At 43.0% G+C, this 26,911-nt stretch overlaps 1 protein-coding gene across 2 annotated transcripts; it reads left to right on the forward strand.

The window, feature by feature from the left end:
- The first annotated feature begins 2,248 nt into the window (after nt 1–2,248).
- LOC311103389 (cdc42-interacting protein 4 homolog) lies at nt 2,249–22,491 on the forward strand. 2 transcript variants are annotated; one of them, XM_084144954.1, is made up of 15 exons: nt 2,352–2,480; nt 11,201–11,316; nt 12,407–12,463; nt 12,956–13,103; nt 13,914–13,976; nt 14,670–14,774; nt 14,945–15,073; nt 15,280–15,426; nt 15,602–15,799; nt 18,718–18,747; nt 19,575–19,684; nt 19,939–20,071; nt 20,310–20,434; nt 20,531–20,670; nt 20,765–22,491. In XM_084144954.1, exons 1-15 carry the CDS (start codon nt 2,457–2,459, stop codon nt 20,914–20,916), a joined length of 1,677 nt encoding a protein of 558 aa, XP_084001080.1. In that variant the 5' UTR covers nt 2,352–2,456; the 3' UTR covers nt 20,917–22,491. The 2 variants fall into 2 exon arrangements, with proteins under 2 accessions (XP_084001079.1, XP_084001080.1); XM_084144953.1 differs by lacking the exon at nt 18,718–18,747 and having other exon boundaries at nt 2,249–2,480.
- Nucleotides 22,492–26,911: the final 4,420 nt, after the last annotated feature.

A 26,911-nucleotide genomic window follows, 5' to 3' on the forward strand; every position in this document is an offset into this window, starting at 1 on the left:
CCTTCGCCTCTCCCGAGTCTGTACGGGAGTTGCAGTGATGGGACAAGACTGTAACTACCAATTGGATACCATGAAAATGGACATTAGACCGGTAGAAATGTGTCCTTTGGTCTGGAGTCCAAATTGGAGATTTTTGGTTCCAACTGCCGTGTCTTTGTGAGACGCGGTGTGGGTGAACGGATGATCTCCGCATGTGTATTTCCCACCTTAAAGCACGGAGGAGGAGGTGTTATGGTGTGGGGGTGCTTTGCTGGTGACACTGTCTGTGATTTACATTTTTACATTTACATTTTCGTCATTTAGCAGACGATCTTATCCAGAGCGACTTACAAATTGGTGCATTCACCTTATGATATTATGATATATTATCATTTAGAATTCAAGGCACACTTAACCAGCATGGCTACCACAGCATTCTGCAGCGATACACCATCCCATCTGGTTTGGGCTTAGTGGGACTATCATTTGTTTTTTAACAGGACAATGACCCAACACACCTCCAGGCTGTGTAAGGGCTATTTTACCAAGAAGGAGAGTGATGGAGTGCTGCATCAGATGACCTGGCCTCCACAATCCCCCGACCTCAACCCAATTGAGATGGTTTGGGATGAGTCGGACGTCAGAGTGAAGGAAAAGCAGCCAACAAGTACTCAGCAAATGTGAAGCTGGTTGAGAGAATGCCAAAAGTGTGAAAAACTGTCATCAAGGCAAAGGGTGGCTATTTGAAGAATCTCAAATCTCAAATATATTTAGATTTGTTTTAAAAAATGTGGTTACTACATGATTCCATGTGTTATTTCATAGTTTTGATGTGTTCACTATTATTCTACATTGTAGAAAATAGTAAAAAATAATGAAAAACCCTTGAATGAGTAGGTGTGTCCAAACTTTTGACTGATACTGTACATTTCTGAACTAATCTGCTCCGGGGCATCTCATGGCTAACTCCAGTCCAGTGGAGGCTGCTGAGGGGAGGACGGTTCATAATAATGGCTGGAACAGAGCAAATGGAATGGCATCAAACACGTGGATACCATTCCACTGATTCCGCTCCAGCCATTACCACAATTAAGGTGCCACCAACCTCCTGTGAACTCCACTTACCCTGAATGAAATGACTGAGCCACGAGTTGAGGATCATTGAAATAAGATTCCTTCCCACTTGTAAAGATTGCATCATCATCCCCTTCATTTGAGGAAGACAATATTTTTTATTCAAAATTGAAATGTTAAAATATATCACATTACAAATTTAGTAATGACAGAATGCATTTTAAACTTCAGGCACGGTAACACTTTTGTATGACACAAAAATTATTTGGTCTACAAGCAACAATGGGATTTAATAAATAAAATACTTAAAAATACATTTCATCCACATCATTGAACAATGAATTATGAATGAAAAACTAAATATAATTGATTTCAAACAAGATTAGGGTGGGGGTTCAATCAGACTCATGTATCTTGCTTGATTTTGAATGTGACTTTGAGTAAGAAATCTGAGAAATGTGAGTTTACTCAATGGTTTTCAACTTTTAACTCTGGCAGGCAACTATGGCAGAGCATGTTAAAGTACTTGTATGGGATTTTGAATCAATTTCAACTGTGTGTAGACTAGACTAGAAATTACACTGTATAATAAAATAACAAAAGGAAATTGATTAATGCCATGCGCTGGCTGCCCTCTTGAACAAATAATGTTGTAAAATTAGAGGATTTCTGTAAGTATGAAGTAGCTGTGTGTGTGCTTATCTCAGTCTAGAAAAGTAATCAGAATACTGTAGATACATAGGCCTTGATTCAGTGGTACAGTTTGTTGAATTGTGTTTATACAATCTAACTATGAGCTTTTATGTGTGACTCTAGTGTTGATTTTTTATGCTTTTGTTGATTTTTTTTTGCCTGTTCAACAAATGTCTTGCATGTCACCATAACAATGAATTTCATAAGAATGTAAATATTTCTATATCAGTAATTAATTGTATTGCTTGCTGAAGCCTAATTACAGTAGAATCTGAACATTCATTTTTCTTTATAAAACTATTTTCAAAACTGTTTTTAAAAGTGACTTGTGGATTCTCATAAATAAACAAGCATCACTGCTTTTGATATGCCACTGCCAGTCTGTCGCCAGTGAACATTTTAATGAAGGCAAATACATTAGTGAACGGTCCCTTTAAGAATTAGGATTTGGGAGTGACGCGGATATGAAAGCTAGTTTATCCCTCTTTCCTTTGCAACGAATATTGTTTAGATTAACTAGACTAGTTAGCGATAACTAGCTAAATTATAGGGTGAAATGATTCTCACTGTTTAGAAACGGAAAGCATACCAGAAGGGGTGTTTGAACGTCCTCGGAATTAATATTGTCGGGATTGAGGCGTCCTCCAAATTGCGATAACTTTGAAGAAGTTCTTTGTATTCAGGGATCCGCTGATAAAAAGACGTTAAACATGGACTGGGGCACGGATCTCTGGGTGAGTTCGCGAGCTTTATGAGATCTGCCAAGCGCTTTAGCTCTCGTGAAGTTTTGCAAAGTATTGTTTTTGCCAAATTTAATGTGATGTAGTATGTAGGTTCTTCTACGACTATGAGCATACCAAGAGACGGGGTTTGATGGAGGTAGTCAAACTATACTGAGAATTCTTTCTCTCAGAACATCTGTCCCAGCCATACTCAACTGGACCCAGAACGGGGTCAAAACGGATCGCGGGTCCCAAGTGTAAAAAATAAGAATATATATATATATATATATATATATATATATATATATATATATGAACTCATTTAGGCTTTGTCCCCTGGTATCATATAAACACACATACGATATCGTAAAATTGCAGGAAATAAGCTTTAAAACTGCAAAAACAATCTCTGCCCCATGCAGAATTCAGGGCTGCCAACTTTTGAAGAAAGCTTGGAGTGGGATTTGCTATGTGAATTTCATTGCCCCCTGGCACAACTCCTAGATGGGGGACTGGAGATCCTCCACCAGGAAAATGTTACTGTTTTAAAACTAATTTCTTGCAATTCTACATATTTTGACATGGTTTAGGCCTATGACCGGGATGGAAAATTAAAACCACAGGTCAGGTGTATTTAGGATGTGTGAACTATAAATGAACACTCAAAATTTGACTACTTTGAGATTTTGGGGGGATTTATGTGGTTTTACATTTTATTCAGACAGTAATGAAATGAGATGGGGCAAATGCTAGAAACAGTTGGAAGGTTGTAAGCAGGGATTGATCCCTGTTCTCAGGTGGAAAGTTGTATGCAAGTTGTATGCAAGTTGTATGCAACATGTGCACAGGACATTTTAATATTAATGGTTGATGGCAGTGGGTAACCAAATCATAGATTGCAGTCTCCTTGTCCATAGAATGCTTTCAAGGTAAACACACAAACATTTTGTAATTTGGGTGAACTCTCTCTTTAAAATAGGGCTTGAAGAAAATCCTTCTTGCTCTCCAGGAGGGTTGGCCACTCCTGATCTATGTTTCCCAAGTGCTGGGTGTTTGAAAATGTACTTGTTATAACAATATTTTCTTAAAATCACCCAAGCTTGATGAAAAATCGAATGAATATCAATATTCAGGTGGTTTATGCCTACTAAGGAGATAGATTGGGGGTAAGGCCCTGCGATAGACTAGCGTCCTCACGCTACAGAAACAGGAGATGGGCTCCTGCCCTATGAGCCATTCGGCTCGCACAAACCAAGGCTTGTGCAGGGCTACTTACTTACTACTTATGCCTACTATATAGTTGAAGATCCTTGGCGTCATCTTACTCTATATAGACAAAATATGATGTGTTTATGAGTTGTGAGTCCCCCTACCATCTCTGCCTAGCTTGTGCACAATGCTAAAATATTTGATTCCTGGAGCATTTAATAGCAATGCTTATTTGTATGATTTATTCCAAACTGTCCATGAATTGCTGCAATAATACATAGCCTCATATCATTCATTTTCAAAGACACAGGTAGACGTATCAGATTTCAAATATGTTATTACACTGGAAAAATTGGGAAAAAGTGGAATAATAATGTGTGGGGAATACCAGTAGTGTTCTTGCTGACAAGCACACTAATTACCCTCTATTTTAGCCCATTGTTTAGAATGAGAATTGTTCCACTGATCAGACTGAATTAAGTAAATAGATAATAAAGTCTCCTGAAGACAAGATTACATAAATCTGCCCCTACACCCTTACCAAAAAATGGTTCTATTCATTGTCCCCCCCTCTAGAATCAAACATACACTTTTTGGTTCACAATCTGTTTCACAAAATTATTTTCATTGTTACAAATAAGTTCACCCTACCAAACTTCCCTGCTAAAACATACTGTAGGTCTCTCTGATTCCTTTTTGTTGTTACAGCCTAAATGCCAATCACCAAATGAGGGGACTAATGCAAGTGTGGATTAAATTGACTTTAGTACATGTTGTCAAAAGGCTGCATTCTATGAAGCTGATTCCTACTCCAATATGTGATCGATGCCGTATGAATGCTGTTGGAACACTAATGCACATGTTTTGGGAATCTGTCAATTCAAGCTAGAGATGTTTTTTTGCTTTGGATGTGTCTCAATCCACCGCATCCACTGATGTTGCAGTTCTGCATCTGCTGTGAAAAGTGGCAGAATTATAGCAGGGTTTGTCAGACCATGACACATCCCGAAAACCGTTCTTCTCGCAAAATCAAATGTAGCGTCCGAACGGTTTGGCCTACAAACTATTATGACCCCTCTATGGAAAGATGACTCTCACGAACACGATGGGACGCGTCTGAAGTCGGTACAGCCGATCTGCCAACTTCTGTCTGTAGCATTCAAACAGTCTGGGCTTCACACTAATATGACGCCTCTGTGGAAAGTTTAGACTCACAAACTTGTACATGTCGGTTGTTTTGTTCTAGGATGCCCACAGGCCTCAAGACTCATCTGAAGGTCCCCCAGCACCAGTTGAAACATGTATATACACAGCGCATTTGGAAAGTATTCAGACCCCTTCCCCTTTTCCACATTTTGTTACGTTACAGCCTTAAAATATCTGTGCAGCGACGCTCCCCATCCAACCTGACAGAACTTTAGAGGATCTGCAGAGAAGAATGGGAGAATCTCCCCAAATACAGGTGTGCCAAGCTTGTAGCGTCATACCCAAGAAGACTTGAGACTGTAATCACTGCCAAACGTGCTTCAACAAAGTACTGAGTAAATGGTCTGAATACTTATGTAAATGTGATATTTCCGTTTTTTTATTTGTAATAAATTAGCAAAATTTTCTAAATCTGTTTTTGCTTTGTGATTATGAGTTATTGTGTATAGATTGATAAGGAAAATAAACAATTTAATATATTTTAGAATAAGGCTGTAACGTAACAAAATGTGGAATACATTAAAAACAAAGGTAGGGGCGTGGATCAGAAAACCAGTTTGTATCTGGTGTGACCACCATTTGCCTCGTGCAGCGTGACACATCTCCTTCGCATAGAGTTGGCAGGCTGTTGATTGTGGCCTGTGGAATGTTGTCCCACTCCTCTTCAATGGCTGTGCGAAGTTGCTGGATATTGGCGGGAACTGGAACACGCTGACATACACATCGATCCAGGGCATCCCAAACATGCTCAATGGGTGACATGTCTGGTGAGTATGTAGGCCATGGAAGAACTGGGACAGTTTCAGCTTCCAGTAATTGCGACATGGAGCTGTGCATTATCATGCTGAAACATGAGGTGATGGCGGCGGATCAATGGCACGAAATAGGCCTCAGGATCTCAACGCGGTATCTCTGTGCATTCAAATTGCTATCGATAACCCCACCGTCACCATGGGGCACTATGTTCACAACGTTGACATCAGCAAACCGCTCGTCCACACAACGCCATACACGCTGTCTGCCATCTGCCCAGTACAGTTGATTCATCTGTGAAGAGCACACATTTCCATCATGCCAGTGGCCATTGAAGGTGAGCATTTGCCCACTGAAGTTGGTTACGAACTGCAGTCAGGTCAAGACCCTGGTGAGGATGACGAGCACACAGATGAGCTTCCCTGAGACGGGTTATGACAGTTTGTGCAGAAATCCTTCGGTTTTGCAAACCCACAGTTTAATCAGCTGTCCGGGTGGCTGGTCTCAGACGACCCCGCAGGTGAAGAAGCCGAATGTGGAGGTCCAGGGCTGGCGTGGTTACACGTGGTCTGCGGTTGTGAGGCCGGTTGGATGTACTGCCAAATTCTCCAAACAGCTTATGGTAGAGAAATGAACATTCAATTCTATGGCAACAGCTCCTAGTGGATGCCGATTGCACGCTCCCTCAATACTTGAGACATCTGTGGCATTGTGTTGTGTGACAAAACTGCACATTTTTGTGGCCTTATATTGTCCCCAGCACAAGGTGCACCTGTGAAATGATCATGCTGTTTAATCAGCTTCTTGATATGCCACACCTGTCAGGTGGATGGATTATCTTGGCAAAGGAGAAATGCTCACTTACATGGATGTAAACATATTTGTGCACAACATTTTAGAGAAATAAGCTATTTAAAATATGAATATCATACAGTGGACACCTACGCCTTTGCATGCAATGCCCTGATGCTTTTAGTGCTCAAATCTCTGACAGCTGAACCGTGAGGTGGACAATTATTGTTTTAGGAAAGTAGCCCCCCCCAAAAAAAAGTCTAAAGTTTTGCATGTGCTACACCGAAACACAAGGAATAGTGTTTTTGTAATTTGTTATAGGCTGTTTTTAAGGACTCGTAAATGTGGTTCATTTGGCCAACATCCCTCATTTATTGATGGCGCTGGCAACGCCAGGTTGGATCTGAATGCAGATTGATGTCTATAACATTTCTCAAATGTCTGGTAAATGAAAATGTTCTCTGTTATATTGTCCGGCGCCACATTTTCCTAAAGGAAACTCTGAAATGGCATATTGTTTTTATGAAGATTTTAGAATATTCACATGAAAATCTGTCGCCAATTGGATGGGTGCATTATTTATTTTTGACACCTTGTGTTGGACCAGCGTGTCACTCTCTGAACAGATACAAATGTGACTCTGTTTACACAGGCAGCCCAATTCTGATATTTTTCACTAATTTGTCCTTTGCCCAATCAGTTCGTTTTGCCCATAATTGGAATAGTGTGTGATTGCAGCACGCAATTTGTGGCGTTCCTGCATGTGGGCATTCCTGAATCTGCATATACGCAGATTTCCATAATTGGGCAAAAGATCAGAATTGGGCTGTCTGTGTAAACGCAGCCATTGTAGCAGGTACATAAGTTGTAGCACGATTAGTAACTTTCGAATCGAAGTGCTGTCATTGGGGACGCTGAACAACAAAGCGGCTCGTGCTGGTCTCTTGTCTAGTCTCTCAGCTCATTATGGTATTAGCTAGCTAGCCAAGTTCAGGTCAATGTTTCATTTCTCAAGAAAAAGCTTATGACCCAGATTGTCGTGCACAAACTGCCAGACATGCAGAATGTCTAGGGCCTAGGCCTTTGATGTTTTGAACTTGTGTGAACTTCATTGACATTCCTTGCCCCAAGACTAATTTATGTTGTGTCCCAAGGAAGGATCCACTTTTGGGAGGGCCATGCCCGCAACAAGTTGTCACCCAGTTGGGCGTTACTTGATTCCCAGAAATAGGACACTTTTGCCTCCTGCTGCCCACCGCGCGCATGGATGGAGCACACAGTCTCATGGGCATGGGCATGGCTGCTTGAACCAATCACTTGCTTGCTCCCCTGTAGTCATTTTGCTTCAAATACATTTTATTTTGCGACTTATATTGACACCCACCATTGACTTGAAGTTGACATATTGAATGATATCAGTTACATGACGGCACGTTTACCCCAGATCCTTCAATGTTTTCAACAGTGCACTGTACTGAGCATGCCAGTGGTCACCAACCCAACCCAACTCTAGTCCTGGAGAGAGGGTTTAACAACTAGGCTAATTACTGACCACCAATACCTTCATTGAGGAGTTTAAAATAGCCTGGAAAAACACTGTAGTGTACACTGTTGCTTTCCAGGACCAGGATTGGTGCCCACTAGAGTACCGTGTGACAACAAGCAATAGCCTTCTTTTTTACATAGATTGCTGGATGGATCTTTGCTCTCCCTAATCGATCTCACATGGTTTTAATGAGTATAATGAGTTGATTTCAACCTCTGTTGACTGCCACCGGTTGTCATGGATTCCCCAGCCAATGTGCACCAGAGTGAGTTACAGTGGTAGCTGGTAGGCGACACAATGGACAAGACAAACAGAGAAACAAGCAGTCTTTTCACTAAAGATCAGGCCAAGAACACACTGCCCCTCAATGCTGCTACACTGTTTGTCTGAGAGCTAGGCTATGGCTACTCCACCACCCACCCAGTGATCTGACTTCCTACACACACACACACACACACACACACACTTAATGAATATGCAAATGGGGCGTTACAGAGAGGAGGGTGTGACGGTAGGCTCTGACCTCATTACCCATGTTCCCCCTGGGCCTCTCTCTCTTCCTCCTGTCCGTCCTGTCCCCTTTCCATCCTCAGTGCTGCGCTGCATGGAGCACCAGCAACCTAATTAGTTTTGACCTCATTTAATGAACTCAAAACATCTCATCTAGCCATGCTTTTGTATTTATTTATATGGATATATTTGCCACATCTGTTTCACTTTTTAACCCAAGAGGCATTTCTTCAAACCACCTACTTTTCTCTGAAAACATGCAAACTCAAACAGATTTTATTAGCTTGTAGTTTACTGTACCTTCTATCAGGTTTAGCCGATACTACTAGTTAAATTGATTGTGAGAGAATGACTTCAATTTGCACACAGACCTAACCAGGTTTTCATATGTTTGTATTTATGTGTGAGGGAGACTATTGGCATTGGCAACATTCATTCAACATTCATTCTTTCCCTCGCCACAACGTCCAGACTGCCCAATTGGTTGTGATTGTGTTTGGGCAGTAACGTTTGTGGCCAACTCTGCTGCCTGCTCTGTGGCATCTATCACCCTGCTTTCCTTGCCGTTAATCCAGCAGCTATTTTAGGCACCTAGTGTTCAGTGTGCAAGATCAGTGCATGGGCATTAGACCTGGCTGCTAGTGTGACTGAGTGAGTACAGGCTCTGTGTGTGTTCCACAACTGTAAAAAATGTAGCATGGCAGACATGCTCTTTATAAAGTTCATGAAAGACAGAGGCTAAGGGAGGAAACATTCTCCATAGTCATGGAACAGGATGACTTCCCATGCCCAGGATGACGCCTTTACAAGTTAATCTGTCTGGAGTTGGGGGGGGGTGGAGGTAGAAGACACAGGCTGCTGGGTTGAGGCAGGGCCAACATGGATGGATAGGCCTACAGTCTTTGAAAGATTACTGTCTTTGATGTGTCTGTGTGTCCTAAATGCTATTGTGAAGCCTACAGTATGCTAATGAAAGCCAAACTGAATGTCCTAACTTACTGAAACTTTAAATTGGAACCAATTTCTAAACAAAATGGTCTTATGGAGCGGGAATAAGACCCCCCCCCCCCCCAGCCAGTAAGCCTAATGGTTGTGAAACAACACTCAGCTTGGTTTATTTACAACTTAACCGCTAAGACAGGAGGACTCTGTTAAACTTGAATGAAAACCAACCAGTTGGTATGTTCTCTCCTTGTCTCTTGGTGGTGTTTAGGGTGAACACAAAGGAGCACACTGTGGCCCTCATTTTCCTGCCCCAAAACATTTGATCAGACTTCTAAAAATAACTCCTCCGTGTTGGACATACACATGCACACACAGCAACTCACTCACAATGTCTCATACAAGCCCACATGTTGACATATTACCACAGAAATCAGCCTGTGTTGATAAACTCAATCTCCCAAACTGATGAATAAATATATATTCTCAAATAAAAGGCCTTAGGTGTTATTTGTTCACTCTCTTTTTGTGTGCCCTTTGAGAGGGGTAGGATGGGTCAAGAACATGGCCCAACATGATAGGACTCTCTTCCCATAGACGTCCCTCCTCCATACTGTAACTACAGAGGGCTTGGAGGTGTTCAGAGTGAGGGAGGGAGGATTGGCTATTCCTAGATATCATCATCACTCTCTAACAGGCTTGTCTGTGCTTGAAGTGGCCATAAAGCACCCAGCCAAAAAAGGAACTAAAGAGAAGAGACTAGAAGACTCCTCACTGCATATCAAAGTGTGGGAATTTCTGTTAATGATACGTGTGGTAGCAAGTGTAGGGAAATCAAATAACGATGCGTTGTGTTTAGTGTTGTTTGTAGGTTTCTTTATTCGCCCATCCACCACCCTCTTCAGAGGGCAAAAATAAACTTTGTTTTTACAGCTTTTTATTTTTTTGTACATTATACACACAGTTGACCAGAAACAAGCTACATAGGGGCAATACCAGAATAAATTATCTAATGATTCTGTCTCTTTGCAGCAAAATCTGCAGAGCTGAGATGGTTGTATGCCCTATATACATAACATTCTGTTGGTGGCAAGAGTTTTGTACAATCATTTAAATTGAAAAACTCTTTAAGTTTTGAATCAAGTGTTGTTTTTTGTATCAGTTCATAAACCATGTGCCATGTATGTTTTTCAATTTATGATGATTTCTTTTAGCCAATTTTGGCCTTTAAAGGGGAGACAAACTAGTTCCCTACCTTCACTCCCTTCCACTTGCCTCCTCCATGTTTGCGGTAATGCTGCAATCAGTTGGTTGTTTAGTGTTCTATGCAATTCATATTGATATCTCAGTTTGGGATGTTTCTACTGAGTCCACGTACCACAGGAAGTGCAAGAGCGAGGCGCTTCCTATTTCCTGTCGGTAAAAGGTGGTCCTCCTCCCTGTGTCTCTCTGGCCCTTTTCTCACTTTTTCTCCCGCTAAGGCAGCAGCATGATTTAGCGCCACAAGGTTGGGGGTCAAGGGTTGTGCATATGTAGAGAATTCTTGGAATGCATAACATATGGGTAGATATGGCGACTTGAGATTCAGTATCAACAGTCTGTAAACGAAATGTTGCCTCAGACTGATTAATATCCAGCATTCTTTAGATAACGTCACTCATCCCATGGAACGTGCCCTGTCATTCTTATCTAATGGAGATGAGCTATCCATCCATCTTGTGTGTATCGTGAATAATATCTATTTCTCTCTCTCTTTCATGTTCCTTCTCCCCAGGACCAATATGACATCATCGACAAGCACACGCAATCCGGCCTGGAACTGGTAGAGAAGTATGTCAAGTTTGTGAAGGAGAGGACGGAGATAGAGCAGAACTATGCCAAGCAGCTGAGGTAGGCCTCATTTCTCATGGTTCCTCTTTCCTCGGGCCTCATTCCTGCAGCTGTTTTATGAAATGTATGCTGTTTTATGAAACGTATGTGGTGTCTTATGACTAGTTTGGGGCAGAATTGAACTTGTCTCCTCCTGTTGGCATTGCCCCAGCCCACACAGTCCCAGAAACACTGCCCTCATTCTCAAGCTTGGGCCTGCACTGCTGCCTCCCTTACTCTCTATTCCTCACTCTCACCCCGAGTGTCTGTCAGTATCTGCTGCTGAGCTCTGGTGGAGAGGAGAGGAAGTGGGAGCAGACTGGCACATGATCGGACAGGATGTGGTCAGAGTGAGCTCTAGTGAAAGAAGGAAGAATAGGAGAAGTGGATCTGTTTTAACATGGATGTTCTTCTTGACTAGTTTTGCATTGGCTTTCCCTTAAAGGGGCAGTGCAGTCAAAGACGTGATTTTTTTATATATATATATATATCCACACTGAGGTTGGAATAATACAGTGAAATTGTGAAAATTATGATAATGCACTTTTAGTGTAAGAGCTGCCTGAAATTTCAGCTTGTTTGGCTGCGTGTTTTTTGTTGTTGTTGACCTATACGTTAATAATAGGCCAATAACAGCTAGCTTTCAGGTTACACATCCTTCCCATTAGGCTCGTCTCTCAGACCACTCGCAGTCTTAGCAAAATTCTTTTTTGAGAAATATATTTTTTCAAATAAGCTATTTTTGATTAAAAACAATTACAGTGAGGTAATTAATTGTTGCCCAGAAATGATTTGAGACAAAAACAGCAAAAATGAAAGATCAACTGTGCTAGTGGACTGGGCCAGTCTTGCCTACAAGAAGCAAATACTATTTGTGTGTATTGTTTTTTAGAGGAATGGATTGATTTTTAAGTCGAATAATTTCTATTAAACGCAAACTGAAACCAATTTAGGTCAGTAGAACTTGTTCATTGAGATTTTAATAGACTCCCTAATTTGATGCATTCTGTTTTCCTATCATTTAGGATAATTAAGTTAGAATATGTCAAAAGCACAGATGCAATCTTCCAGACTACTTACCATATCTTTCCCCCTCTCCTAATATTGACAGAAATCTAACAAAGAAATACAATCCTAAACGAGGCAGTAAAGAGGAACAGGAATGCAGGTGAGCTATTGTGTGCTTTTGTGTGTGTGTGAATGAAAGTGCGGGTGCATAAAATATATTTTTACCTGCCCAGGCCAGCTGTGATCTTCAACATGACTTTCAGTTCCTAATCAGACATAGAGAAGGAAAACAAAGCTTGACTAAAATAATACACCAACAATACATGACGTAATTTCAATGACGTGTTTTCAAACTGCTTTCCTGTCTGTAGTACTGTAGTTGGAGAGGCTATGCCAGCACCTGCAGAGCAATGCAAATGACTGCTACTATACCCCCTGAGAGGGAAACGGGAATAAGGAAGTAATGGACCTATCATTACCTGGCTAACACAGCTATTTAAGCAACAGTGTATGTAACTTCCTGTCAATGCCCAAATCCATTACAGATCTCATCTCTTCTGTATCCTTCCCCTCCCACCCTCCCTCCCTCTCTCCCTCCCTCCCTACCTCCCACCCTCCCTCCCTCCTCTTTACTCACCACCCTCTCCCATAGGTTCTCCAACCACCAGTCCTTCCTGGACATCCTGAATGAGATGAACGACTATGCAGGACAGAGGGAGCTGATTGCTGAGAACATGATGATGAACATCTGCATCGACCTCACCAAGTACCTGCAGGAGCTCAAGATGGAGCGCAAGACGGTGAGAGAGTGAAACATCCACACTGAGAGGGAAGGATGGAAGAGTTCAAAACTCAGAATATTATAGTGAGGGTGAGTGAAGATGGGAGGGAGCTAGGGAAAAGGAGGGAGAGTCAGAAGGAGACAGGAAGGAGGAGCAGAGATTTGTAGGTTCCCCTGTTATGGCAGGAAGGAAGCCTTACTTGGGTTGTCTCGTAGGGGGTGGTCACAGTAGTGTTGTATCATCCTCTGAAAGGAGAGGAATGCCTTGGCCCAACCCAATGGAATATAGAAACACTATAAAGTCTCCCAGTAGACATGATCCACAGACAGACAGACTGCTATTTGTTTACCATCTGTTTTGTTCAGTGGTTTTTGGTGGCCATTGTTTATTCTGTACCCAATGCCCATGGCCCTGTCTAAGTAGGGACCGTCATGTCATCCTAGTGTTCTCTGTGTCTCATGTGTTCTCTGTGTCTCATAAAAAACACATAAAAATAAATAAACAACAAAAATAAAAATAAATAAACATATATATATATATATATATATATATAAATATATAAAACAAATGAAAATTAAAAACATACTCAAATGTTTCTTTTTTTAACATTTGAAAGATTTTTTTTTTTTTTTTTTTTACAAATAAAAATTAACTAAAATAAATACAAAAATTAAACAAAATATAAATAACAAAACATTTGTAAAGTGGTTGTCCCACTGGCTATCATAAGGTGAATGCACCAATTTGTAAGTCGCTCTGGATAAGAGCATCTGCTAAATGACGTAAATGTAAATGTAATGTGTCCTTTCTCTGTTTGTCTGTTTTCAGCATCTGTCGGAGGCCAAGAAAGCCCAGCAGAGTTTGGAGAGCACCTATAAGCAGCTCGACAGTGTAAGTTTGTTTACATGTCGGGCCGTCTGCCAATAACACCCCTCTTCCAAAGGTAAAATCTACGTTGTTGCTAGAATACTAATGTATACATCCTCTCTTTACAGTAGGCCTATACTTTGCTTGTCAGTGAACAACTTGTCTGTTTATTCTTTCTGTTCAGTCAAAGGGCAATGTTTTCTCCAGTCACTGTCCTCCATTGTCTATAGTTGTGAAAGAGGTCAAATGTTTCTGAATGCACTCTCATATTGTCTGCTTTTTGTCTACTGTGAGTGTGGTCATTGTTACATCAGTGAAAGGGACGTTTGTTGACTAGTTGTGAGCGCATGCATGTGTGTATGGTGACTCAGGTGAACAGTATTTGTGATGTTTACAGTAAAAAGAGATGAGGAGCTCCTTTTAAAGCAGGGGTAGGGAACCAAAACGCGACCAGAAACCAGCAGCACTCCAGCCCGTCGCTCTTCACTGTATGGGTCAGCACCACTGGCCTAAACCACTGCTGTTCCAGCCCCATTCAGTAAAGAGTCAGGTGCTAGTGGGCCTAGGGCAAGTGTTCACTACCTTTGGGTGAAGCAGAGGTCCCTCTTGTACACAATAGTAGAGCCTATTCTATTCCATTCAAACAATGCCCACAGAGCACAGTATTGGGTTAGGTAAGATCAACATGGAGGTGTTTGTCTCTCTCTCTGTGTTTAGAGTAAGAAACGTTTTGAGAGGGAGTGGCGGGAAGCGGACAAAGCTGCTCAGTATGCCGAGAAAACTGACCAGGACATCAACGCCACAAAGGCCGACGTCGAGAAGGTAGTAGGACACCAACACAGAACAAAAAGAACACTGATTTTCATTTTCCGTTGCCCTACTGAACACAACCCAGCTGTCCTACTTGTCCTGTTTCCCCTTAAACAGTGGAATGTGAGCCACCAGACCAACCTGTGTGTGACCTGTGTGTGTGTTTTGTTACTTGTGTCCAGGCCAAACAGCAGGCCAACATGAGGACACACATAGCGGAGGAGTGTAAGAACGACTACGCAGCCCAGCTGCAGAAATACAACAAGGAGCAGAGCCAGTTCTACTTTAGCTACATGCCTCTCATCTTCAACGTAAGGCAGAGCCTCTCACCCATCCATCCTGACCTTAGCTTAGATTTCCTTCCTTATGCTGGAACTATTTTGAATACCAACATTTGGTTCAACAGACATTAAAAACACAGCTGACCTTTGAGATTGTTATTTTTTAATCAGGCACCGTGACATGGCAGACCTGAGTGAGTGACGCCCTGTCCTGTATGTGCCTCCTCTCCCTATAGAAACTCCAGGACATGGATGAGAGGCGGGTGAGGAAGCTGGCACAGGGCTACGTCTTGTTCTCAGACACAGAGAAGCACGTGATGCCTATTATCGGGAAGTGTCTGGAGGGCGTCGCTAAAGCAGGCACTAATGTCAATGAGAGGAATGTGAGTCGGCCATACTGTACTGCATGTATACAAAACAAACCCAGACGTAATGTACATAGATACATGTGGTCCAATGAAGGTCGACAGAATGTGAGGGAAATAGGTATTAAACACAAATGCTTTGAAACGTTTTGGTATTGTTTCACTGTCATCATGTAACCTACTATTCCCGCAGGACTCCATAGCTCTTATAGAGCAGTACAAGTCAGGCTTTGAGCGTCCTGGGGACCTGGACTTTGAGGACTACAGTCAGGGCATCAACCGTGCCTCCTCAGACAGCAGCCTGGGCACCCTCGGTACCCCCAAAGGCCCCCTGGAGCTGCTGGGCAAGAACAGGAGCAAACCATTCTGGCTGTTCAGCAAGAAGAGTAAGGTAGGCTGCTAGTACCACCTCTCCTCCTCACAGACACAATGACAGACTAGTTTACACCCCTGGTACATCCCACTCCCATGACTCAGTTCTGACTAGCTGAGTAACTTTCTGAATTAGGAATAGACATTATTATCCTAATCTACAATTCATGCCCAAATCAGGTTATTTCCCTCCTCTATGAATGACTAGTCCCCAGAGTGGATGTATCAGTGTATGAAATGATCAGTGCTCCAAGGTGCAGTTAGATCAACCATGAGCAGTGTGTCAGTGTTAAGGCAGAGGGGCTGAATCAGGGAGACAGAGTCTGGGAACTTCCCTCTGGGGACCACCTCAGTCACAATGGTCCTGAAGCTATGGTCTCACACACAATCTTTCCTGTTCCCAGAGCTCTGCATGTACATACTGCATGACCCCCCTCTCTAACACACACACGTACGTACACACACCTTTCTAGAACAGGTCTTTGCATGGCTGTGTCCCTGGCCTGTCTGTGAATAAGCCCCCTCTCTCTCTCTGCAGCATGTCGCTGTGGTTTCCAATAGGTCAACGCTACTGGCAGGCAGCATTCTGCTGGGCTTGTGCTTTCATCAGCACAGACAGGCACAAACACATTAGATTTTCAGCTACAAACACACTGCTATTCGACTGTATTATACTGGCCCAGACTATAACATTAGGAGTCACACCACCACAATGACACCTTTGGGAAATGCCAACCATCAGGGATGATACTGGGACAGTGAGGGATGACTAGTCCCAGGTGAACTCATTTTTGCTGTGTTCTCTCTACACCATCATTGGAGATCATGGATGACGTTGGACTACCACTAGAGGCCATCTAGATCGAGAATATATCGGATCTCCCTTGAACGGGCCTCCTGAGCCAGTCTGAAAAGAATAGACATTATTGTTGAGAGTAAAGCAAACAAACACCTAGCTAACCTACATCATGGACAGCCTCTACCCACTGCTGCACCTCTCTCTCCATCTCTCTCTCTCTCTCTCTCTACAATCTCTCTCTCTCTCTACAATCGCTCTCTCTCTCTCTCTCTCTCTCTCTCCACAATCTCTTCCAGCACTTTCCTCCTACTGTATGTCTGATTGGCTACCCTGCTGACTGCTGTCCAATCCTGTTTCTGTAATACACCCTATCGTCCTGTCTGTGTGGTGCACCGCTCTGTGTCATCGTTCCTGCTCTACCCAAAGAGGTGGTTCAATAATTATTAGAGTTAACTTTCATATTGGCCTGTGAGAAAGAGCTTTGGATGTCATTTGTAAAAAGTCTACCCCCTCCCCACTGCACAATACTGATTCGAATAGCTCCTAGTTAAAGTGCTTTTTAGTCCAGGACTACTGTAGGTTTAGGCTGATCTGTGTCTGAGAAACCAGTCTGTAGAGTTGACTATATTCTCCCTCACTGCTCCTCACTTGGTCATGAGGTTACATCATCATGCCAATGTTCAGTAGTTCCCACCAGTTTAGAGACCTCCCCTGTTTCTTATTACCCTTATTACAAGCATGTATACTAGGCCCAGACCTATAGGGTGTCCTTTGTACATAGTTCAGTCTAGCTGTGTATCTGTGTCCAGATTGAGGTTAACCAATGGAACCTCCCATTGAACAAGTCCCATTGGTCCGCTCCAATCTGTCATCCTTGTTCCGCACGTAGGCTCACTCTACTCTACCCTTCGTCGTTGCTTGTGTTTTGTTGCTGGTGCTGGTGTTGGTGTTGGGGCTGTGGTGCTGTACTGGTGTTTCATTGCTGGTGTTGGGGCTGTGGCGCGGCTGTTGTGGTGCTATGTGAATGGTCCGGTGACTGTGGGCTTCTGCAGGGGTAATTGCTGCAGTGTTGTCTTCTCTGTGTGGTGTGCTTAAGGTGTTGATGGTGTGTCTCTCTCTTTCCCTTGTCATCTGTTTGTTTTTGTCCTCCCCATCCTCTCCCCTGCATACCCCCTCCCTGGGTGTCTGTGCCTCACCCCGCCCCAGCTCTCTCCCTCCCCCTCCACACTCACCCCCTTGTCCACGCCCCCCGCCCCCTCACCCGCTAACGGACCCCCCTCCCCCAAGTTCGGCCGGGATCCCTTGTCGTACTGTTTGAAGGAGATCAATAAGACAGTCAAACCCAGAATATCCTCCTTCCGGACCCTCGGGCGATCGGTGAGTCGTTGCGGCCCCTGACCCTGATGTCTCCTCACAAAGGCCTCCGCCCAACCTGTTTGGTGGATCAACCTGTTCTGTCTTATTGTTCCAGGAAATGACTGAATACGTCCAATCAAAACGTACTAATTTAATGAGCAAAATGTTTCAGGTGTTCCCTCAAAAAGAGTGCAGACGTATCTGATCGAAACCCTCTGTTCTTATTTGTAGATAAAACAACATAATACCTGATATGATCTCTGCCACATTGACCTTTCAGAGTGGAAAGACAGAATCTTGGAAGGTGTCATACACTGAATATACCAAACATTAAGAACACCTTCCTAATATTGAGAACAGCCTCAATTTGTCGGGACATAGACTCTGCAAGGTGTTGAAAGCATTCCACAGGGATGCTGGCCCATGTTGACTCCAATGCTTCCCACAGTTGTGTTAAGTTGGCTGGATGTCCTTTGGGTGGTGGACTGTTCTTGATACATACAGGAAACTGTTGAGTGTGAAAAACCCAGCAGTGTTGTAGTTTTTGACACAAACCAGTGCGCCTGGCACCTACTACCATACCCCGTTCAAAGGCACTTAAATATTTTGTCTTGCCCATTCACCCTCTGAATGGCACACATACACAATCCATTTCTCAAGGCTTAAAAATATTTATTTAACCACCTAAGAGCAGTTCTTAATGTTTTGTATACTCAGTGAAAAAAAAAAATATATATATATATCTCACACACGAGCTGTCTGTCTGTTTCTCTCTCCCTCAGAGGCTCACTCCAGAGAGGATCATAGTAATGGTAATACTAGAGTGGTGTCTGTGTGGGGTGTTAAAGGGTGTCACAGCTTCTCACATCGACGGGGAATCTCACACATGACCACCTCTCCATCAGTACAATTGGACAAGCATCTTGGTCTCAAACGTCACACTAAAGTCTGCTTGTTTACCCTCTCAAATCAATGCTGGAATGTTCACGCTCTAGTTTAGCTGCTAGCACATGAACTGGAACACAGCCAGATTCACATTCAAGATTCGTTGCAAAGCAGAGGGCTGAAAACATGGCCTGTCTGTCCTCTGGAGTTAGAGTTGAAGAGGTGGCCACCTGGTGGATGAGGGGTGTAACAACACTTAACTCAAGTCACTTCAGCAATGGGAAACATGATCTAATTTGTATCGTTTGACAGATATTTTGGCTTCAGTTTACCTCCATTATTTCACAGTTTACTGGTCTGTCACTATGATAAAAACCTCATTCCTTAAACTTTCACTACAAACCCAATGGAAGAGTTCCTAAAAACAGGTTATCTTATTAGGGTGGGTGTGCTGCCAATGGGATGGTATTGGGAATGATTATATGGGTGAAAATGGTGGTGGTCTTGGGTTCAGCTCACTGTGTAAAAACAAAGCATATCTGTTTGTTCACTCTAAAGCACAAACAAATGTCATGACTAGAGGTGAAATATGCTTTCTTGTCATAAACTGTTTCCCTTGAGCTGAACCATAACCACAGACCGCCATTTCCTCTAGAGGTGGTTGTGTGTTCCTCTCCTACCACATGCCATGATGATAGAGAACCTGTGTGTGTTGAGTGTTAAAGTGACTGCCCCTCCCTGTGCGTTTTCTCAGCCCACAGTTACAGAGGACTTTGGCCATCTCCCCCCTGAGCAGCGCAGGAAGAGGTTACAACAGAAACTAGACGACATTGGCAAGGAGCTGCAGAAGGAAGTGGACCAGAGGTGTGTGGGGGTGTGTGTGTGTGTGTGTGTGTGTTTGACTGACTGACTGCTTTGACAACCATCTCTGTGACTACTGACAACTGCTCCCAACATAGTATTCCTGTGTGTGTTGTTTACCAATTACTGCACTCCACAGGGGATGCCTTTCCACAGAGAATCAATCCACCCCTCATCTCCTCCTCCTCCTCTCTCTGTTCTCCCCTCTCTCTCTGTTGCTCTGTCTCTGTGTGTCTCTCTCCCCCGTGTCTCTCCAGTGAGGCCCTGGGGAAGATGAAGGATGTGTATGAGAAGAACCCCCAGATGGGAGACCCTGCCAGTCTGTCTCCCCAGATCAACCAAACAGCCCAGAACATGGAGAGACTGAGAGGAGAGCTCAACAAGTATGAGGTAATGGACTCCCCTCTACTGGCCACAGTTATGTACTGCATGCTATGTTCCCATATGCAAGCTAGAATACATATTGTTTGTTACCTCTTCACATAGTTCTTTGTAAACACAGACGTCATGTTTTCCTTAATTTAGTATACTAACCTGTCCCACTCTTGTACTTGGTCTCACTCACAATCTGTCACAAGCACAAACTATAGGAAACAATCGTATATTTCCTCCGTGCTTTGTTTCGTAGTCATGGTTGACAGAGGCAGGAAGGCGAGGGGATACGATGCTCAGGAGAGATACATTACGAGAGGATACGTTGAGCTACAGGTCTCACTCCTTCAACAACAACGGCAGCACTCACGAACCATACAGGTTAGAAACAACGCTGAGACTTCACTCATGGCTGTCAGTGAATGTACTGTAGTCATATGTATATTTATTATTAAGCATATGTGTTTCTCCCTCCAGCCCTGATGGAGCCCACACTGATGAAGGCACCCCAGACTCCTCTCAGGCCATCTACACCGAGTTTGACGACGACTTTGAGGAGGAGGAGGAGGAGCTTGTCGCTCCCATCGGCCAATGTACAGCCATGTACAACTTCCCAGGTAGGTGTGGATGGGTCACAATGACAATGTGCTCAACACTATTATGGTATCACACACATGGCTATAGTCTAACATGCTGTCATGTCCCTGCTAGGTGCCAGTGAGGGGACCATCGCCATGCAGGAGGGGGAGGTGTTTTCTGTAGTGGAGGAGGATAAAGGGGACGGTTGGACCAGGGTCCGCAGGGCCAACGGGAACGAGGGCTACATTCCAACATCCTACGTCAGCATCAGCCTCAGCAAGTGACCCGACACCCATCCCACCCACACGAGGCCTGAGGGAACGGCCAATCATCACTGATTATGATTCCAAAAATACTGTGGCAGCTCTCTCATGGGACCAACCAGAAATAAATAAAAGCACGGTGGGCGGGACCATCTGGGTGTCCGTAAGGAGACTACTAGGGCCAATTGAGTCGCTTTGATTTCCTCACGGAGATGCGCACCCATGATTTCTTTCCCCTGCTGGCCAGAGAAGATGCAGTCAATCGTGCTTTTGGTTCTTCCTGGCTTGCAAGGCTGTACCAGGTCACTATAATTACCACAAGCCACACATTTTCATCGTAGTTCTCCAGATATTATCACAGTGTGGTTGTGGTTTAGTAATGGATATCATAGCAGGACTGATGATATAGATTAGAATGAGGCACCAACCAACCAACATGTCCATATGCCCTCACCGTGGAAGGGCTGTTTTCAGGGCTGTACTGGAGCGTTTGACATCAGGGTTGTGTTCAGTAAGAAGAAAATGTTTTGAACCCGGGAGGTACTACCTGAACTTGTCCAATGAGAACACAGTGCTACAGTGTACCCTACTGAACAGGAGCCAGAATTAGGAGGAAGTTTCCCTAACACATTATTAACCATAAACTGCTCTCTATCACTCCCATGCAGCCAGAATGTAAACTGATCACATTCTTGCTCTTCTTCATATTTGCATACAGCTTTTTGGACAAAGAACATTTGCTCAGATCAAGGAAGTGTCTCAACACAGGTCTATGGGCACTGCATTTCTTTCAACAGTAGGAAATCCCTGTTGACACAGCCACTATTCAGATCAGATATGCTCATATGTGAAGACAACACCATGAGTTTGCATGACTTTATTTCCTTGTGCTCTGATATATAAATATATTAGCCATCCAAGAGGCCAAAGACTTTGACAGTATAGCCCCCTTAGAGAGAGACATGCACATACTGATAGCAATAAAGAAATGTTTAAGACGATCACAGCCATATCTTCACTACAGCTCAGTTTCAAACCATCAACATAAATGGCCTATACGAGAGCACTTTTATAGCTCTTGATTCTGAATGGTAAAGAATTAGTTGTTTGTATTGAGAATATAATTTATTAAGTATGTGTAAGTTGCTACATTAAGGATTAAAGTTTAAGGCAAGTTTTGGTTTGTATCATTGGAGTTAATTCCCATTTGTACTTTTTCCTGCAAACACAGTGGACTGTCTGTATCCAGAGGTGAGATAGATATCAATAAATTGTTGCAGACAGAATATATGCAATGTTAAGACTATCGTATTTATGTTATAAATAATATATTTTAGCTATCACAACACCACTTGTCTTATTAGCTTTTTAACCTTATAAATAAAGATTGTGAAGTTGAGAGCAGATGTGTATCTTCGTGAGGTGAATGTGTCCATTTTGTCTGGATTTTAGTAGACCCTTCAGTTGAGCCACACTGCAGGAATATTCCTAATGTAAAACTCACATGTCCGGGTGCCTTTCTGGTTAAAAGCATTGTGTATATACCTAACATCCAAATGTCTTCTGTTTTAGACTAATAAATGTAAAGCACATTTCAAGTGGTTGTATCATTTATTCATGGATTTTTTTGTATTGCTAATGTTTGTCTTGCATAGAGCCAACTGTTGTATTATTTATAAGAGAGCAAGTTGGTCCCCATGAAATAAGATGCATTTGAATGAGATGAGAAAATGCCTAGAAATATCAAGTGCATGTACATATAGCGAGTCACAGCAGATGGCACTATTGCTGCAGTGTATCATTTATTGTGATCTGATATCCAAATAGCCTCTATCCTCTTCTCTCTGAGCAGGGTATTCAAACTATTAAGCATTCCTAAACTTGTTTATTATTATGTAGACCAATAATTTGCATGCATCATTAATACCCATTCACTTGAAAACATACCAGCTACAGAGGTTATTTTCACACATGCCCTACTAATCATGGTGCACTTGCGCTCATTCCGAAAATTGGCCTCTGCTTGATCTGCTTGACTTTTTTTAGTGATCTAAAAGTCCAACAACTGATAGATTTTTGGGGGGTTTCGATCTGTCCTTTTTTACCAAAAAGAATAATGATGCTCTGTATGGGGGCCCATAAAGAGGAAATTATACCTTTCCTTTCTAAAACCTAATTGGCTTGCTGCTGCGCTCAAGGCCAAGTGACCACCGGGCAGCGTTGACTGTTCAGTTGATTGAGCTTGGTCATTTGTTTGCACTCTTACTCTCTGGATACGATAAAGGTCTCTCCTGTAGAGAAGCCATCCTCATGGCGACTGATAAACGGTCCGATGGTTAGCCTTAAACTTCCTCTGTTGTCATAACTGATGCATTAACAATGACTTTGTCCTCACTGTTGAGGTGGGAGGCTGAATCGCTCCACTGGTTGGAAAGTTTGGGCTATGGTCTGAATCTTTGGGGATGGTGCAAGTTTATTTTATTTGTTCAAACTAGGCACTGGAAGTCTTAGACTGTGTCTTTAAGAAGCCAGGCAGATAGGCTATATGGTGTAGGCTTCCTCCAATCAGAAAGGAACATCCTGTTGTTTGCCCTCTGAATGTCAAGGGATAGCCTAATATTTAAAATCTCTCCCTGCATGCAGCAGCGGTTGTCAGAGATAAGGGTGCTCGATATGGGCAGAGTGCCAACCTCTAGTCTGTGTTCTCATGTAGCTTATTGCACTAATGCATCTCGATAAACAATGAACATAATACTAACAATCTTATTTCCCTGTACTGCTCTTTCTGTGAAAAGGTACTAACAATACATCTACTCAAGACATTATTCATGAATCAATACGGTGGGAGAGCAGGAAAAGCTCCTGTGCTTAAAACTAAATGATCCCTTCTTCCCCTAAAAATAAGATGTTCAAAGACTAAATGACAGGAATGGATGGTGGATTCCTCAACAGGCATGTGAGACTGATGGAACAAGAGATGTAGTGGCAAGGCAGAGGAAAAGTAAACCGAAGCGACACGACCAGAGATACAGTGAGGGAAAAAAGTATTTGATCCCCTGCTGATTTTGTACGTTTGCCCACTGACAAAAAAATGATCAGTCTATAATTTTAAAGGTAGCTTTATTTCAACAATGAGAGACAGAATAACAACAACAAAATCCAGAAAAATGCATGTCAAAAATGTTATAAATTGATTTGCATTTTAATGAGGGCAATAAGTATTTGACCCCCTCTCAATCAGAAAGATTTCTGGCTCCCAGGTGTCTTTTATACAGGTAACGAGCTGAGATTAGGAGCACACTCTTAAAGGGATAAAAGACACCTGTCCACAGAAGCAATCAATCAATCAGATTCCAAACTCTCCACCGTGGCCAAGACCAAAGAGCTCTCCAAGGATGTCAGGGACAAGATTGTAGACCTACACAAGGCTGGAATGGGCTACAAGACCATCGCCAAGCAGCTTGGTGAGAAGGTGACAACAGTTGGTGCGATTATTCGCAAATGGAAGAAACACAAAATAACTGTCAATCTTCCTCGGCCTGGGGCTCCATGCAAGATCTCACCTAGTGGAGTTGCAATGATCATGAGAATGGTGAGGAATCAGCCCAGAACTACACGGGAGGATCTTGTCAATGATCTCAAGGCAGCTGGGACCATAGTCACCAAGAAAACAATTGGTAACACACTACGCTGTGAAGGACTGAAATCCTGCAGCGCCCACAAGGTCCCCCTGCTCAAGAAAGCACATATATAGGCCCGTCTGAAGTTTGCCAATGAACATCTGAATGATTCAGAGGAGAACTGGGTGAAAGTGTTGTGGTCAGATGAGACCAAAATCGAGCTCTTTGGCATCAACTCAACTCGCCGTGTTTGGAGGAAGAGGAATGCTGCCTATGACCTCAAGAACACCATCCCCACCGTCAAACATGGAGGTGGAAACATTATGCTTTGGGGGTGTTTTTCTGCTAAGGGGACAGGACAACTTCACCGCATCAAAGGGACGATGGACGGGGCCATGTACCGTCAAATCTTGGGTGAGAACCTCCTTCCCTCAGCCAGGGCATTGAAAATGAGTCGTGGATGGGTATTCCAGCATGACAATGACCCAAAACACACGGCCAAGGCAACACAGGAGTGGCTCAAGAAGAAGCACATTAAGGTCCTGGAGTTGCCTAGCCAGTCTCCAGACCTTAATCCCATAGAAAATCTGTGGAGGGAACTGAAGGTTTGAGTTGCCAAACGTCAGCCTCGAAACCTTAATGACTTGGAGAAGATCTGCAAAGAGGAGTGGGACAAAATCCCTCCTGAGATGTCTACAAACCTGGTGGCCAACTACAAGAAACGTCTGACCTCTGTGATTGCCAACAAGGGTTTTGCCACCAAGTACTAAGTCATGTTTTGCAGAGGGGTCAAATACTTATTTCCCTCATTAAAATGGAAATCAATTTATAACATTTTTGACATGCGTTTTTCAGGATTTTTTTGTTGTTATTCTGTCTCTCACTGTTCAAATAAACCTACCATTAAAATTATAGACTGATCATGTCTTTGTCAGTGGGCAAATGTACAAAATCAGCAGGGGATCAAATACTTTTTTCCCTCACTGTAGCTGGAGATCTAGTAGGTAATGTATGATAGGCTATCTGCTTGTATAAGGGATTTGCATCGATGTGTGTGCATCTGATGTACTTGGGCTCGTTGTAGATACTGATGTTCATGCTCTCAGATGTCCACGTGTGCATTAGTGTAGATGTTTGCTCTCCTTGAGGTTGGATGGGTTCTTCATGGGAATTCAATATATTTAGTTTCATGTTAGAACGTAGATTGAATTACATTAGTGCCCGAATCAGAGAAAATGAACAAAACAAGCTTCACAAGGAAACCCTAGGTACAAGTGAAGATGCCTACACAATAAGTATATGGTGCCATGGTTACTATGTTTGTCACTCTCTAGAGACTGTTTGTGTCAGGGCAGATCATGGATCTTTTGAATTCATGGGTAAAGAGTATGACCTCACCTGCCAACTGAGATGTCCTGTGGTTTTGTTGGTAGCTGTTAAATATCAGAGTATCCATTAAACTTCCGATAACTGATGATTATTGATCAGTTACTGTAAATGTAGAGCTACTTGTAAATCAGTTGGATAGAATGTGATATAAATACACTGTAGATAGTATGAGTAACAAGCTGATCCTCTGTTACTATCTCCAGTAGAAATCTGTCTCTGTCAGCCACCAGCAGGCTGTTACTATCACACTCGCTCTTTATTGCTGCATGTTCCAACAAAACAAGATATTATGTCTGTGCCTAACGCAGCACTGGTGATTAAAGATTAAACAACCAGATCCACAATCAGTTACGTTTTCCGGGAGAAAGAGGCACTGGAGAAAATATGGAAAAGCTTCAGATTTTTGGTATAGCTGTGTGTGCTGGGTTGGAACTTTCACATATGATCTTCAGTCAGTGGATTCTCAATCACAGAAACCATGTACTGTAATACATGATTGATTTCCAGAACACTATACAGTTCTGAGAATGCTATGCTGGAACTGTAAACAAACATCAAACTTTATTCTGCTTATAATAGTCCACATCTTTATGCTCGGGGCCAACCCTTTCCTCACACGAATGCAAAGCCAATCTCTCGTTATGCAATAATTCTGAAAGCAGCTGCTAGGCCTCTGAAAGAAAACAGAAAACATCAGAACTAAAAAGTGGGGGATGGAGGGAGAGAAGGTCAATCAGAGAGAACATTCAGTTAATCTTTCCCTCTTGCCTGCTCTGTGTTGTCTGCTCTGTGTTGCCTCCCTGGTTGTCTGCCTGGTTGTCTGTCTGCCTGCCTGGATGTCTGCCTGCCTGCTCTCTGGTTGTCTGTCTGCCTGCCTGGTTGTCTGCCTGCCTGCTCTCTGATTGTCTGCCTGCCTGCTCTCTGGTTGTCTGTCTGCCTGCTCTCTGGTTGTCTGTCTGCCTGATCTGCCTGCTGAGGGGGATGAATGGGCTTCTTTAAAAAGCTCT

The sequence above is a fragment of the Coregonus lavaretus genome (genome assembly GCF_964263955.1).
Source record: "Coregonus lavaretus genome assembly, chromosome: 28".
Taxonomy (NCBI): Eukaryota; Metazoa; Chordata; class Actinopteri; order Salmoniformes; family Salmonidae; genus Coregonus; species Coregonus lavaretus.

Bases quoted from the DNA above. Each gene is read 5' to 3' on its own strand.
- LOC311103389 (XM_084144954.1), top strand. From the start codon at position 2,457: ATGGACTGGGGCACGGATCTCTGG. The intron at 13,104-13,913 runs GTGAGAGAGTGA...GTCTGTTTTCAG, and splicing joins TCAAGATGGAGCGCAAGACG to CATCTGTCGGAGGCCAAGAA. The intron at 15,427-15,601 runs GTGAGTCGGCCA...CTATTCCCGCAG, and splicing joins CTAATGTCAATGAGAGGAAT to GACTCCATAGCTCTTATAGA.